Source organism: Ambystoma mexicanum, chromosome 1p (genome assembly GCF_040938575.1).
Source record: "Ambystoma mexicanum isolate Mex_15411 chromosome 1p, UKY_AmexF1_1, whole genome shotgun sequence".
NCBI lineage: Eukaryota > Metazoa > Chordata > Amphibia > Caudata > Ambystomatidae > Ambystoma > Ambystoma mexicanum.
In genome coordinates this window covers 598,302,933-598,316,580 of record NC_090921.1, presented here as the reverse complement: position 1 = coordinate 598,316,580, position 13,648 = coordinate 598,302,933, and the positions used below count along the sequence as shown (strand labels likewise).

Genomic DNA, 13,648 nt, shown 5'->3' with positions numbered 1-13,648 from the left:
GTCACTGGCATCTGGGAAGGCTCCCGGCCCAGATGGTCTTCCGATGGACTTCTATAAACTATACAAGTCCCAACTAGCGCCACACCTGCTGACCCTATGGGAAGAATCGTGCGACAAGGGCATACTTCCACCGTCTCTCTGGGAGGCACTGATTACAGTGCTCCTTAAACCTAGTAAACCCCCTACGCAGTGCAGTTCCTACCGACCACTCTCGCTGATTAATAGCGATATTAAAATATTTGCCAACCGCTTAGCCCCGTACATGTCCCATATTATCCACCCAGACAGGCCGGTTTCGTCCCCGGTAGATCCACTTTCTTAAATTTAAGGAGGCTCTTCAATATAATCAGTCGAATCGACCCGGCCACGCAGGCAGTTGCAGCTACATTGGATATGCAGAAGGTATTTGATTCGGTCTTGTGGAAATACCTGTGGCGTGTTCTCGAGAAATGCAAATTTGGCCCCAACTTCCGTACCTGGAAAAAGCTTCTTTATACCGCTCCGTCGGCCAAAGTCCGCACGGAAGACAGATGATCTTCCCCCTTCCAGATATCTAGAGGTACACGCCAAGGATGCCCCTTCTCCCCTCTCATTTTTGCCATAGCCGTGGAGCCCTTCGCTGATATGATTTGGCAATCGCACTCGCACAGGGGTTTGCGCACATCCGGCCAAACTGATATAGTCTCCCTCTACGCTGACGATGCCCTGCTGTATGTTCGCTCCCCTGAAATTAATCTTGCCCCTATACTGGCAGATGTGGCCCGTTTTGGGGACATATCCGGTCTGAAAGTAAACTGTTGCAAGTCTACATTGTTTCCACTCACAGACTCGACACAACCCCCCCCCCCCCCGCCGATTTACATGGCTTCAACTGGTCTCCGTCTAGCTTCACCTACCTGGGGGTGGTGGTCTCCCGACGCACGTCGCATCTACGTGACGACAACTACCAGAGTTACCTAACTAACCTGGAGGCCAAAACCTCCAGCTGGACTAAACTTCCCCTCTCACTAGCCGTCAGAATCAGAATACTCAAAATGATTGTATTACCCCAATTACTGTACCGATTCACCAATCTGCCTCTGTGGCCCGGGGATATTTTTTTCCAGACACTGCGCGGCATATGTAACACCTTCCTCTGGCACTCTGGGGGCTGTCCGCCGCAAATTATCCACACTGACCGCTCCTAAGGCGTTGGGCGGATTCAGCGCACCCGATTTCATCAGATACTGGGTGGTGGCCCAATCACAGTTGCATACTGGTTCAACACCATTGATTTCCCCTCACATGTTCGCCTCGAGAAACTAACGGTCTGTGATCGGTTCCCTGGTCCTCAAACCAATCCCCCCTGACTCAAACTCTGCGAACCCTGTGGCCAGCACATCCCTGGCTTTGACCAAACTCTGGACCATGGTCGGCATACCCCACCCATTTCACAGAGATCTGCCATTGTGGAACTTCTTTCCTGATGTCCCACACATTCCGCATTCAGTGGTCACTCACCGGGCCGATGCTGGCTTTCTGACACTACGCGATGCCTTTGAACAAGGAAGCTTTATCGAATAGTCTGATCTCCCTCCTTCACTCAGGCGCCGTCCCTCGGTGTGGCTACAATACACTTCACTCCGTGAACATCTCAAGTCCTCCAGATATCCAGACTTCCCCCGCCTTGCCCCCTGATGAACCTATAGTGGCGGAGCTCTGCTCCTTTCTCTCCTTCAGAGGCAAGGTGTCGAGACTCTACTCCTTATTACAGACTAGAGCTGCCCCCCACTTCACCGTGCTGAGGCGCAGATGGGAGGAGGACCTCTGTACTGAGATTACCGATGAGAGGTGGTCCCGGATGTGTTCTCGTACCCACGATGTGTCCTACAACACTAAATTTAAACTCGTCCAGTTCAAAATCCCACACAGGTATCATCATACACCTATGAGACTTCATCGCATGTTCTGCGCCACCCCTCCCTCCTGCCCCAGGTGTGGCGCGGATCAAGCCTCCTATATACACATGTTGTGGCTTTGTCCCCGGTTGACCCAATTTTGGCTAGGCATTTGCTCCACACTGTCTGATATTCTGGAACACTCGATTACCCCCACCCCACCCCACTGCACTGCTTGTTCCATGACCTTCCTCAGGTACCCCGCGATTCTAAGAAACTGGAAGGTCTCTGCATGCTCCTGGCAGTCCGCTGCATATTACTTTGTTGGCTCCGCCCTAGAGCGCCTACCTATACGCAATGGCTCAGATCGGTCACATGGGCTCATGACACGGAGCAGTCCTGGAACACGATGCAGCATTCACACTCTAGGCCAAGGGACATCGAGATTCCGAGACTGTCTGCCATGGCCCCCCCATCAACTTCTCCCCCTACTTCCCCGGGAGGCTCCTCATAGATGTTGATCTGTCTGGTGCATGTTAACAATACTTTGTATATTGCCTTTTGTCAATACGCGTCACTGTACTCAATATGTACTGTTTATCACCCGCATTGCTTGCTCTTAATGCTGGTGCCATGTGGCTCCCTATGTCCATTGTTGTGCTGTCAAGTCAAATAAAAAAAAGTTAAAAAAAAAAAGAAATGGAATACTTCAGTTACAGGAAAGTACCAGTATTGAGAGTCTAAATGAGGTTATTTATTTGAAGAATTCTAAAAAAACGTTTCTTCCGATACTTAATAAGAGTTTGACTTTTAATCTTAGAAGTATCAGCAGTTAGCTGAGGTAAACCCTTTTGAAAACGTACCAGCAAATGCCTTTCTAGTGTAAAAGGAGTGTATCCCAAATCCGCGCGGGTTGCCTGCTGCGCGTCGTCCCAGTCAGCTGACTAAGCATGTTGGGTTCTCCAGCATTTGGATCTTTCATAGATTCAGATGCTTGAATATTCCCCGTCAGACTGGGAATCCCCGGTGATAAAAATAATTATTACAATTATTTTAATATACATACATTGCTACCTAGCCCATTATGGCCTATGCGCCATTCTATTGTGTAGTCCCTCCACCTCACTTTGGTCCTTTATGACCCCAACCAATGAGGTGGTAGGGCTTCAGCTCCGCCCCAGGCAGCCATCTTCAGATTGTTCACTGCAGTCTAATTGGCACAGGGAATCCTCAAGCTCAATGAGCTTTTTCGAATTTACTTCAAATTTTTCAGTAGTGTATATTTTTTATATACTCTACCACATTCCCCTGGCTAGGGGCTATCTCCACTGGTTTTTGGGGTGTCAAAAAAATGTTTTGACCCAGAATTCGTCGAGTGAACTTTCTCTTCAGATGGCTGACCAGAAGCCTTCCCTCTTCAGGGATTGCACGAGGTGCAAGAGAAAGGTGGTTTACATGAAAGATCCCCATGATCATTGTATATACTGTCTTTATCCTCATGACATTCAGAAATGTCACATTTGCAAGTCTCAACTAAAACCGTACAAGACAGGGATGGAAGACTTCTACTGGATTTGGAAGCTAAGGAACTTTCATCTGATGCGGAATCTGCGAAGACAGCCCCTGTTCACTCCAGCAAGTTGGCTGAGAAGCAAACTTCTAAAAGAAGGGCTTCTTCAGTGGAAATGAGCTACTCTCCCACTCCCAAGAGGAAGCTGCAAATTATACCTTTCCTTCCTCCTCTGGACTCTACAAGCCATAAAACGGCAAAAACTACCTCCAGAGGTAAGGAGGAGTTTGCAAAAAACCGGGAGGGGGGGGGGGTCATCCACGGAGAGGCCATCTACGAGCGGCAGTAAAGATAGAGGTCCGTTGTCCACCAAGCCGTCGACGGCATTCTCATCGACCACCATGCAAACCGCATCGTCCACGACTAAGTCCTCGTCAGCGAGTTTGTCACGATCCATGACCCTGACCCATCAGGTATAACAGCCCCTGGCAGCAGTGGGGCTAAAGCCCTTCACACCGGCCCCAAGGGCCTTAACACTTCATCAAAATCCTACATGGAATCATGTAGGTCTATTGCACATCTCAGTTCTTTAGAACCAAGCCATGCGGTCTAGTGTTTTGGGTGTGGCTGGGCCTGGAACTACTTTACCTAGGCTATTTAAACCACACCCAAACAGCAGAACACGCTTCGTGTTCTGCACTCCTGCAGCGTAACGCTCACTGTGTCCAGCTCCTGCTCCTCTGCTTCTCCGGTGGCCTGACCCTGAAGCCGTAGATCCTGATTCCATTAATAACCTGGAAGAACAAGAACCGCATTAGCGAGCAAGAACACTTACCTGTGAAGTAACCAGCCTTGAATCCATCCTGCGCTTCGCTTACCTCACCCATCTACGGAGTTTGCCGCAACCTGCAAAGGTAAAGAAACAAGGACAGCATTAATAACAATTCTTACCTGGGCAAGCAGCGAGTCCTGGCAGCACCCTGTGCTTCTCTTACCCTGCTCATCTCTGGGTTTCACCGCAGCCTGCAATGGAGACGGAACAAGGTCAGCATTAACAAAGCACTTACCTGGGCAAGCAGCGCTTCGATCGCTCATCACTCCGGGACATCCCTGCAACCTGTACAAAGAAGAGAAGAGAACACAGGTTAGCAATTAACTAATTAATTAAGCAATTATTTAAGGTTAGCATCGTGGTTTTCGCCATCGGCCCAGCAACTCCGAGATCGCAACATTCCCTGTGAAAACAAAAAGACATTGTTGGGGAACAGAGTAGTGGAGCAAGACGCCAAGAAAACAGAGAAAACTGAGGGAAAGAGACAGAATAAAGACGGAAAAGACATTACAACTCACCTGGAAGACAGCAGAGTCGGATTCACAGCCAGTCTGGACCCGACATAAGGGCACATGGACCAGTGAAGCAACTAGGTCCACGGAACGCCCGCACCAACCACGTTCCCCTGCACAGAGGCGCAGGGCGGAGAGTTCAATGCACAAAAACCTAAGGTGAGCTATAACCCCAAGGGAGGGGATTTGGACCAGAGGGAGGTGGGAGTCCACCCATCACAGAACCAGTATCTTAACCCTCCATTCTCCTGTTATAGGCGCTACCCAACATCTGGCACAGAACCAAGTAGAGAGGGGTCCGGGATAGTGCTTAGACCTCCATCCAGGATCATGTGGCGCCCCTGTGGATACCAGGTGAGTGAAACCGTCCTCGAAGCACTCGTCGACGGAGAAGTTACCGTCCACGAAATCTTCTTCCATGCGTTTGTCGACAGATAAAGGTAAGCTACCATCGACAAAATCTTCGTCTACGGAACCGCCATCGACGAGGCCGTCGTTGAAGAAAACTCCGACCACGGCTCCGTCGTCGGCACCGTGAGTTCCGTTACCGACAGAAGCAATAGGCTCCAAAACGCCCCTCGCTGACGCCACTGTTAAGCCAACCAATGAGGAAAGTCTCCCTCAGTCTTTAGACGCACCACCGTAGTTTGTGGACGCTCCTGAACCACAGGCAACTCAATTATCTATTTTCAGAGGAATTTTCAGACGCTGAGTTTGTTGAGGAACAACAGTCTTACACCTAAGAAACAGTCCTCCTTGACAACCTACTACAGAGATGCCTGCTGATTCTTATGATCCTGTGCTAATGTTATCAATGCAAAGGATCATTGAATAGCTCAACAGACGACAAAATGAAAAAAGCAAGACAACTCTACTGAGAGAGTCTAACCTTCCGCAGAGGGGGTTTTCACCTCGACAAAGCACGCCAAGACATTCGCCTTCCAGGAGTAGTCCACAGAAGAGGGTCCATTCACCCGAGCCACCGCGCAGGTCTAGGAGCAGGACACTCAGTCCTTCACTGACAAGGGTCCCTTCTCAGGCATCGATGCACAGTGTTTTGGTCTCAGACTGGCAAGAAGATCCTTTCAGAGTTTTCTAAACCGGAAGAAGGCGAGATCACGCAAGAACCGGACACCAGTGAATGCCACGATTACATTTTCAAAAAAGTCAAGAAAGAAAGATTCTCTGGGTGGTTCTTCAACACCAGATGATCTAGTCTCTTTTCATACCATCATCGGCAAAGCCGCAGAATTGTTCCAATTACAGGTCACATCGGAGGAGAAGTCAGTGCTCTATGAGCACAGGGACAAGCGTAGGAGAATTGTTACTACCATTCCTCTCCTCGACATCATTTGGGAGTCCGGATCCAAGATAATGGCCACACCCTTATTCACTCCGGCTCTAGTTTCCAGGCCAGAGAAAAAGTACAAGGCTCTGGAGTCTGCTCCTGTCTTCGAGGTCCTACAAAACTGGATTTGGTTATCAACAGTAGCAGCCAGGAAAAAGTTGGCCAATCCAGCATCGCCTCTATCAGCCCCACCGGACAAGGACGGTCGCAAACTAGAGGCTTTGGGCAGGAAAGTGTCAGCATCACTTACCATCAGTGCGGGCAACGTGCTGGCCATGATGGCGAGATTCGACTGCAAGCTTTGGCTCCGTACGTCCAAGCTGGCCAAACAGCTGCCTGTAGAACTCCAGGAGGAAGCCAGGTCGATTATCGCCAATGGGGAAGCAGCTTCAGATCAAACGATTGACGCTGCATTCGATGTGGCGGAGTTAGGTTTCCGGCAGATGGCCCACAGTACTGACAAGACGGGCCTGGATGAAGGCTACCAATTTCAGACCTGAGGTCCAAGCGCAGATTTTGGATATAGCCTTCGATGGTCAAGAACTCTTTTGAAAAAAGCTTGATGACCACCTCAAAGGAATCAAAACGGATATGGACACGGCACGTGCTATCAGCTCCTTGAAAGAGAAGGACAAGGATCGCCGGTCGTTTCGTCCCTTTCAAGGTTCATCCTCGAAGTACAGAGGTTTCAACCACCCTTCCTAGGGCCAGAAGTCGCAAGGTAGTTCATACCAGGACTCCAAATACCAATCTTCCAATAAGTATGCCCAGAGAGGAAGGCGGGGCGCTGCTCAAGGGAAGTCGCAGAGCAAGCAAAACTGACAGTCTAGCTCCTCCCCCTCAACGTCACACCCTGATTGGGGAGTTGAAGTGTGAGCCAGTACTAGACTACCAACGCTGACAGTCAATAACATCAGACAAATGGGTGTTACAGGTGGTGCGCGAGGGACAAACCTTGGAATTTTTAGACCAGCCCCCTTCCTTACTCCCGGCTCCGCGCAGGGTACATGTGTTAAAGCAAGTCATGTCCGAAATCCAGAAACTGCTGCACAAAGCAGCACTAGAGCCAGTACCGTACTCTCTTAAGGGCAAGGGTTTCTTCCTCGTCAAAATGAATGGTCAATGGCCACCCATCTTGGACCTGAGGGCGCTAAACAAATATATCAAGCGCATCAGATTCAAGATAACAACCCTGCAACGAGTGCTCCCTTGGCTAAACATGCACGATTTCTTGGCCACTCTAGACTTGGAGGACGCATATTTCCATGTACCGATCCATCCAGCACACAGAAGATTTCTCAGGTTCACTGTAGGCGATCTTCATTTTCAGTTTCGAGTGCTTCTGTTCTGTCGGAGATCAGCACCAAGGGTGTTTACAAAATGCCTAGCGCCAGTGGCTGCAAAACTCAGGAGGACAAGAACAGAAGTTTTTCCATATCTGGACGACTGGTTGATGAGATCGAATTCCACCTCAAGCGCATGCTTGGTGGTTTCAAGGATAACAAATCTCCTAAGAGGGTTGGGTTTCGCCATAAATGACGTGAAGTCTTGTCCAGTTCCCAGCAAGACAGTTTCTTTTCTTGGAGCCGATCTTGACACCAACATTCTCAGAGTGCGACCGTCGGCAGAAAGAGCATCAGCAATTCTCCACTTGACTTCTTGTTTCTGAAGGAGAGAAACAACATCAATGCGCTCTTACAAGTCCCTCCTGGGCATGATGTCCTCATGTATATTTCTCATACCAAATTGCAGGCTTCGCATGAGGCCTGTTCAGGAGGCGCTGGATCACCAATGGAAACAAGCTCTTGGTTCGTGGGAGGACATTTTCCAGATTCCTACGTCTCTGCACAGGGTTATTCGACGTTGGAACACTCCGCAGAGCCTTTTACAGGGAATACTGTTTCAGACACCAACGTCGACCTTTCACTTAAGGACAGATGTGCCTCTTTCGGGCTGGGGCGCTCATCTTGCGGACCTACAAACCAAGGGCTCCGGGTCACCCCAGGAGTCACAACTTCACATCAACGTGTTGGAACTCGGGGCCATTCGGTGGGCACTGAAAGCTTTCCTTCCGGTAGTAGCGGGGCAGGTACTCGCTGTACAGACAACATGACCTCCATGCACTACACAAACAAGCAAGGAGGCACAAGGTCAGAGATCTTGTCTCAAGAAGCTCAACTACTATGGGCATGGGTCCTTATCACTGAGTCCAAATCAAGGCGGAACATCTTACGGGAGTGGACAATGTCCTAGCGGACAAGCTGAGCAGGGACTACACGTCTTCTCACAAATGGGAGCTGGACGAGAAGGAAGCCCAACGGATTTTCGCCTTATGGAGCCATCTACATCTCAATCTTTTTGCCAACAGAGCCAACAAGAAATGCAAAAGGTTCGCCTCAGGTACCCAGAGTCAGTCAGTAGGAGACGCATTCTCAGTGGATTGGACAAGGAAATTCCTATATGCCTTTCCCCACTTTCCCCTCAGATCCAGGATACTACGCAGACTGAGAGCAGAAATGTTCTATGATTCTAATCGCACCGTACTGGGCATGGCCGGTCTGGTACTCGACCCTACAGCACCTGTCCCGATGGCCCCCGATTCGCCTCAAGGCACATCAGTATCTATTGACGCAGCAGAACTGCAAGGTCTTCCATCACGAACCAGCGAGCCTGTCTCTCAAGGCCTGGTTCCTGCAGCTCAAACTGATGAATCTCAATCTGCCTGCGGAATGCTGGGATATTATCCGGGCCTCAAGGGTGCCTTCCACACGCATCACTTACACTAGGAAATGGCCTTGTTTTTCCAAGTGGTGTGAAACATATGCTATTGATTCTCTCACCGCTTCGGTTGAGCAAGTACTTCCCTACTTATTACACTTAGCCAAAGCAGGTCTTTCGCTGTCTTCAATCAAGGTCCACCTGTCAGCCATTATGGCATAGACGACGGCTCCGGAGACGCAGTCTTCACTTTCCCTTCCGGCTGTTAAGGTCTTCCTTACCTGCCTACGCCCACGCCGGTCCCAACCTGGAGCTTAAACACTGTGCTGAAAGCCCTCATGGAGCCTCCTTACGAGCCCATCCACAGATGCGACATAAAACTCTTGTCTTGGAAAAGGGCTTTCTTGATAGCCATTACCTCAGCCAGGAAGATCAATGAGTTACAAGCCTTATCTTCTGAACCTCCCTTCACCTTGTTCCATAAGGAACGTGTCATTTTAAGACCACACCCTAAGTTCCTTCCGAAGGTAGTATCGGAAATGACGCTCACGGAACGCCTTGTCTTACCAACTTTCTTCCAGAATCATTCTTCGGAAGCAGAACAAACATTGCATTCTCTCGACATAGCAAGAGTTTCAAAGTTTTATTTGCAAAGGACTCAGGAGTTCCGGTTTTCAAATAGACTGCTCATCGCTTTCTCTGGCCATACAATTTCCAAACAAGGTCTGGCACGCCGGGTCTCCTCTTGCATCACCCACAGCCATCTAAAGAAAGGTGACCGCCTTCCTAAGCCTCTCTCCACCAGAGGGAGAGAGGCGTCCACAGCATTCCACGCAGGGGTGGCCTTGAAGGACATATGCAGAGTCGCCACATGGAGCACTCTGAACACGTTCGTAAAACACTACTGCCTGGCTGAAGATGCCAACAAAGAAACTGCAGTTGGACAGGCAGTGCTCCGCCATCTCTTTGCATAAGGTAGGACCAGCCTCCTTTTCCCACCTTTCCCGGAGAATGTAACCGTTGTGTTGCTGCATGGTAAAGGTTTGATCAGAAATGTTTTCTGTATTTGCATATATGGATAATATGGTGGGATTTTTTTAACTGCTTGGTATTCTATTCAAGCATCTGAATCTATGTAAGATCCAATGCTGGAGACGTCTTAGTTAGTTACCTGTAACTGTATTTCTCCAGCATTGGTATCTTTCATAGATTCACATGCGCCCACCTGCCTCCCCTGAGAGGCTGATCCTACGCTCCGCATCCATCATACTGTAGTTTCTACGGTTCAAAATCTGAAGATGGCTGCCTGGGGCGAAGATTAAGCCCTGCCACCTCATTGGTTGGGGTCATAAAGGAGCAAAGTGAGGTGTAGGGACTACACAATAGAATGGCTCATAGGCCATAATGGGCAATGTGCATGTATTTCTATGTAGCAATGTATGTATATTAAAAAAAAAATTGATAATTATTTTTATCACTGAGGATTCCCAGTCTGATGACGGGGAATATTCAAGCATCTGAATTTATGAAAGATACCAATGTTGGAGAAATACAGTTACAGGTAAGTAACTAAGACTTACTTTCTACAAGACGCCGCTGCCCCAGGCCTCACTATCATTCCATCCATGTATTCGCAGATCTTGATGAACATGGAATTAAAGATGGGTGGTGTCGGACAGCCTCAGCCGGTATGTGTAAAGCTGGTGAAATTGCAAAAGTATTTAACATGGTCATATTAGTGAGAGCGAATCCGTGAGGTAAACTAGCTCCATGTAGCGACGCATGCTGAATGATAACCGATGCGGTCAGGAATATTTGTAAGCATTCCAAAAGAAATAAATCTGCTGCACGTCGTAGTGTTCTGGAATCAAATAATGGTATTGAATATGATATAAAGTCACTCCATAGCGTGTTTCAAGAGAAATCTCCTACGCTCCGGAGTTCCTCGGCTATGAAGCCATCTTCATTGTTGCTCGGCAACGCCCCCTACAGGGTAGACCTGTGACTCGTAAATGATCTATACTGCTTTGTTACAGATTCAAATTACATGGAAGGCGGGGAGTAATATTCTGTTAACACAGGTGACACATGGTACCGTTGATGTTTAAAATTCTCTATCTGACCCCTGCCAGTATAAAACACCACTGAGTTTTCATCACAGAAAAGACCACTCCACCTTTTCCCATGTTGCACACAGATAACTATTGAGATACGGACTATGGCAAAAAAAGTGTCTCATTTTATCACGCAAAGAGTCGTCCTGCTCTCTAAAACTCTCACCACATCTGATCAGTATTTTTATGCTTTTGAGAGAACATGCTTGAATATAGGCACAGTGTAATACAAAAACTTGGCTGCAAAAGCGTGAAGAATGGTACTTTTGAGGTTCCCCTCCAGATTATTGTATAATTAACTTATTTTTGTTTCAGTTGTGGCAAAGTGATTGCAGGATGCAGAACAAAGCTATCCCAACCAGAGAGTGACGGGAGTGGAGAGATACTTTTCTGGGGGAGGCATGTCTTTATGGGATACCTCAACATGGAAGATAAAACCAAGGAATCTTTGGATGAGGAAGGGTGGTTGCATTCGGGTGACCTTGGAAAGCATGACGAGCAAGGATTTCTGTTCATTACTGGCAGAATTAAAGGTATAGTCGTGTTTAGTGTTTAAAAGCTAATTAATTAGGAATTGCATGGCCCAAGCGTGGATTAGCTTTTTTTATTCCTTAGTTTGGTAAATATTGCTACCTTTCAACTTGCATTTCTGCTGTGGTCATAGGGTGTCCGTGAGTCACGTAGGGCCCCATCATATAAAGTGCCTTGTGAAAGAAAGTACACATTACTTATCATGGTGAATTGGGGAATGGTGCACTGCTAGCATTTGGTTCCCCTTCCTGACTCATTGAATGTCAGTTAAGGTATTGTAACAGTTTTTGCACTGCGTATGAGCATTTCCAAAAAAGGAGGGGGACAGGTTTGCGTGCTTAACAGCCAGGCTATATTCCTCTCTTGTTTCCCTGCCCCATCCTACTAATCATATCCCCACTGATTCCCCTTATCTCATGAACTACTTTCCACCTATTTAAAGGGCTACAGATTGCGAGAAGGATGAGGAAGGGGATATCAACTGGAGGAATGGTAACTAAGCGTAGCAGCAAACGTGTCACTACAGTGATTAACTTGTACTTAATGGTAGGTCAAGTCACTATTCCGCCTGAGTAAAGACCAAACCCACTTTATCAAATTGAGCCTATGATTTGGAGATAACTAATGCATAGTGTCTGTATCACACAATTGACAATCCTACAGGTCTCCTTTGTATAAAGCATCTAAAGGGACACAAAGAAGGAGCAATTCGAACCTTTGCTTGCCACTCCAAGATAAAGTAGACCTCATAGCTAACAATAGAATTTCTTGTAAGTTTGCTTGCCGGGGTTACAACTTCCATATGAAATGAAGAGCCTTTAAGAAGCACAGATAGTTTTATTGTGTTTTAGATGCAACTTGAGCATGCAAGATTGTGCCAGAGGCTTTCCACCTCGTAAAAGGAGTTAGGAAAACAGGGGAGAAAAAGATCTATTTTTATATGAAAATACCACAACACCTTTGATTAGTAAGAAGATGAGTTCTTAGGATGGCTTTGTCCAAGTGAAAACTATGCAATGCTCTGTGTTGAGGTGGATTTTTTTTAACCAGCCCTATTGGATGGTTCTGAGAAGCAACACTGTGTCGTGCACCGGGTAATTAGCACTTATGCCCACCTTGATTTTATTTTGTAACCTCTAAAAAGTATGCCTGATTGGGCATAGGAGTGGGCATAACAAATTAGCAATAGTGACCACTGTATCCATAGTACGCTTTCCTCCATACTGCCCACCCTTCAATCCTCCAATGAGTTCAGTCTTTCGTGCTCATAGAACTGTGCAGGAAGCATGCACAAGGAAGGTGCCCCTTATGGACGTGTCCACGCATGTATCCTCACAGATCCCTTTAATATTAAAGCTGGTCCTCACTCGTACTCCAGCCCCTTCCCGATAGGCCTGAAGGTTCTCAAAAGAATGGAGGAAGGAAGACACGTTTTTTTGTAGGTATTGGTGCCTGTTCTTGGGTGTGAGGAATGATTTTTTATGTGCTAGGCTTTGCTTATTAACAGTTTTAATAATCTGCATCCTTCCTATGTGAAGCTTTCTGGGAGACTTCAGACCTTCTACAAATGTGTGATTGCAAGGTATGGTTGGAAGAGCCATTGATTTCACGATTCCTTGTATTGACCTACAATTGTCTTTGTTTTGTTGATTTAGAGCTTATTATCACAGCAGGAGGTGAGAATATTCCGCCAGTTCCAATTGAGGATGCTGTAAAAGAAAGTATTCCTATCATCAGTAATGTCATGGTGATTGGAGATAAGAAGAAATTTCTCTCTATGTTCTTAACATTGAAGGTAAGGCAGGGACTTGTTAACAGTATATGTGGTGCTTTGAATATTTGAGTCGCCTTCATTGGTAATAAACCACCCAAGTGTCGTGTAACCCAGGTACCCAGTTCAGTGTTTTTTTTGTTTCAGCATTTCCATCTCTATCCACAGTATATCTGATATGTAAAACAATCATTTGCTACTAGTGCTTTTCTGAAATAATTCAAATAAAAAAATTAGCATTTTGATGCCTGTAATGGGAAGCTCATTGTGATGGGTTCTTGACCATCAAGCAAATATCCTTTTTCACCTTAGAAACAAACAGCCACTGGTTATGCTGATGTTATGCACATCTCTGGAGCCATTTAAACAACTTCAAAGTGAATCATTTTAGCCTCTCTATTGTGTTACTTTGAACAGAGCTTATCAAGAAAAATT

At 47.2% G+C, this 13,648-nt stretch overlaps 1 protein-coding gene across 3 annotated transcripts in view; it reads left to right on the top strand.

The window, feature by feature from the left end:
* ACSBG2 (acyl-CoA synthetase bubblegum family member 2) overlaps positions 1–13,648 on the top strand; it is an 811,342-nt gene that overhangs the window by 726,621 nt on the left and 71,073 nt on the right. For all 3 annotated transcript variants that reach the window (XM_069649557.1, XM_069649556.1, XM_069649555.1), the window contains exons 12-13: positions 11,227–11,444; positions 13,098–13,237. In XM_069649557.1, the coding sequence (XP_069505658.1) occupies positions 11,227–11,444; positions 13,098–13,237 (358 nt within the window). The remainder of the gene's footprint in view (positions 1–11,226; positions 11,445–13,097; positions 13,238–13,648) is intronic.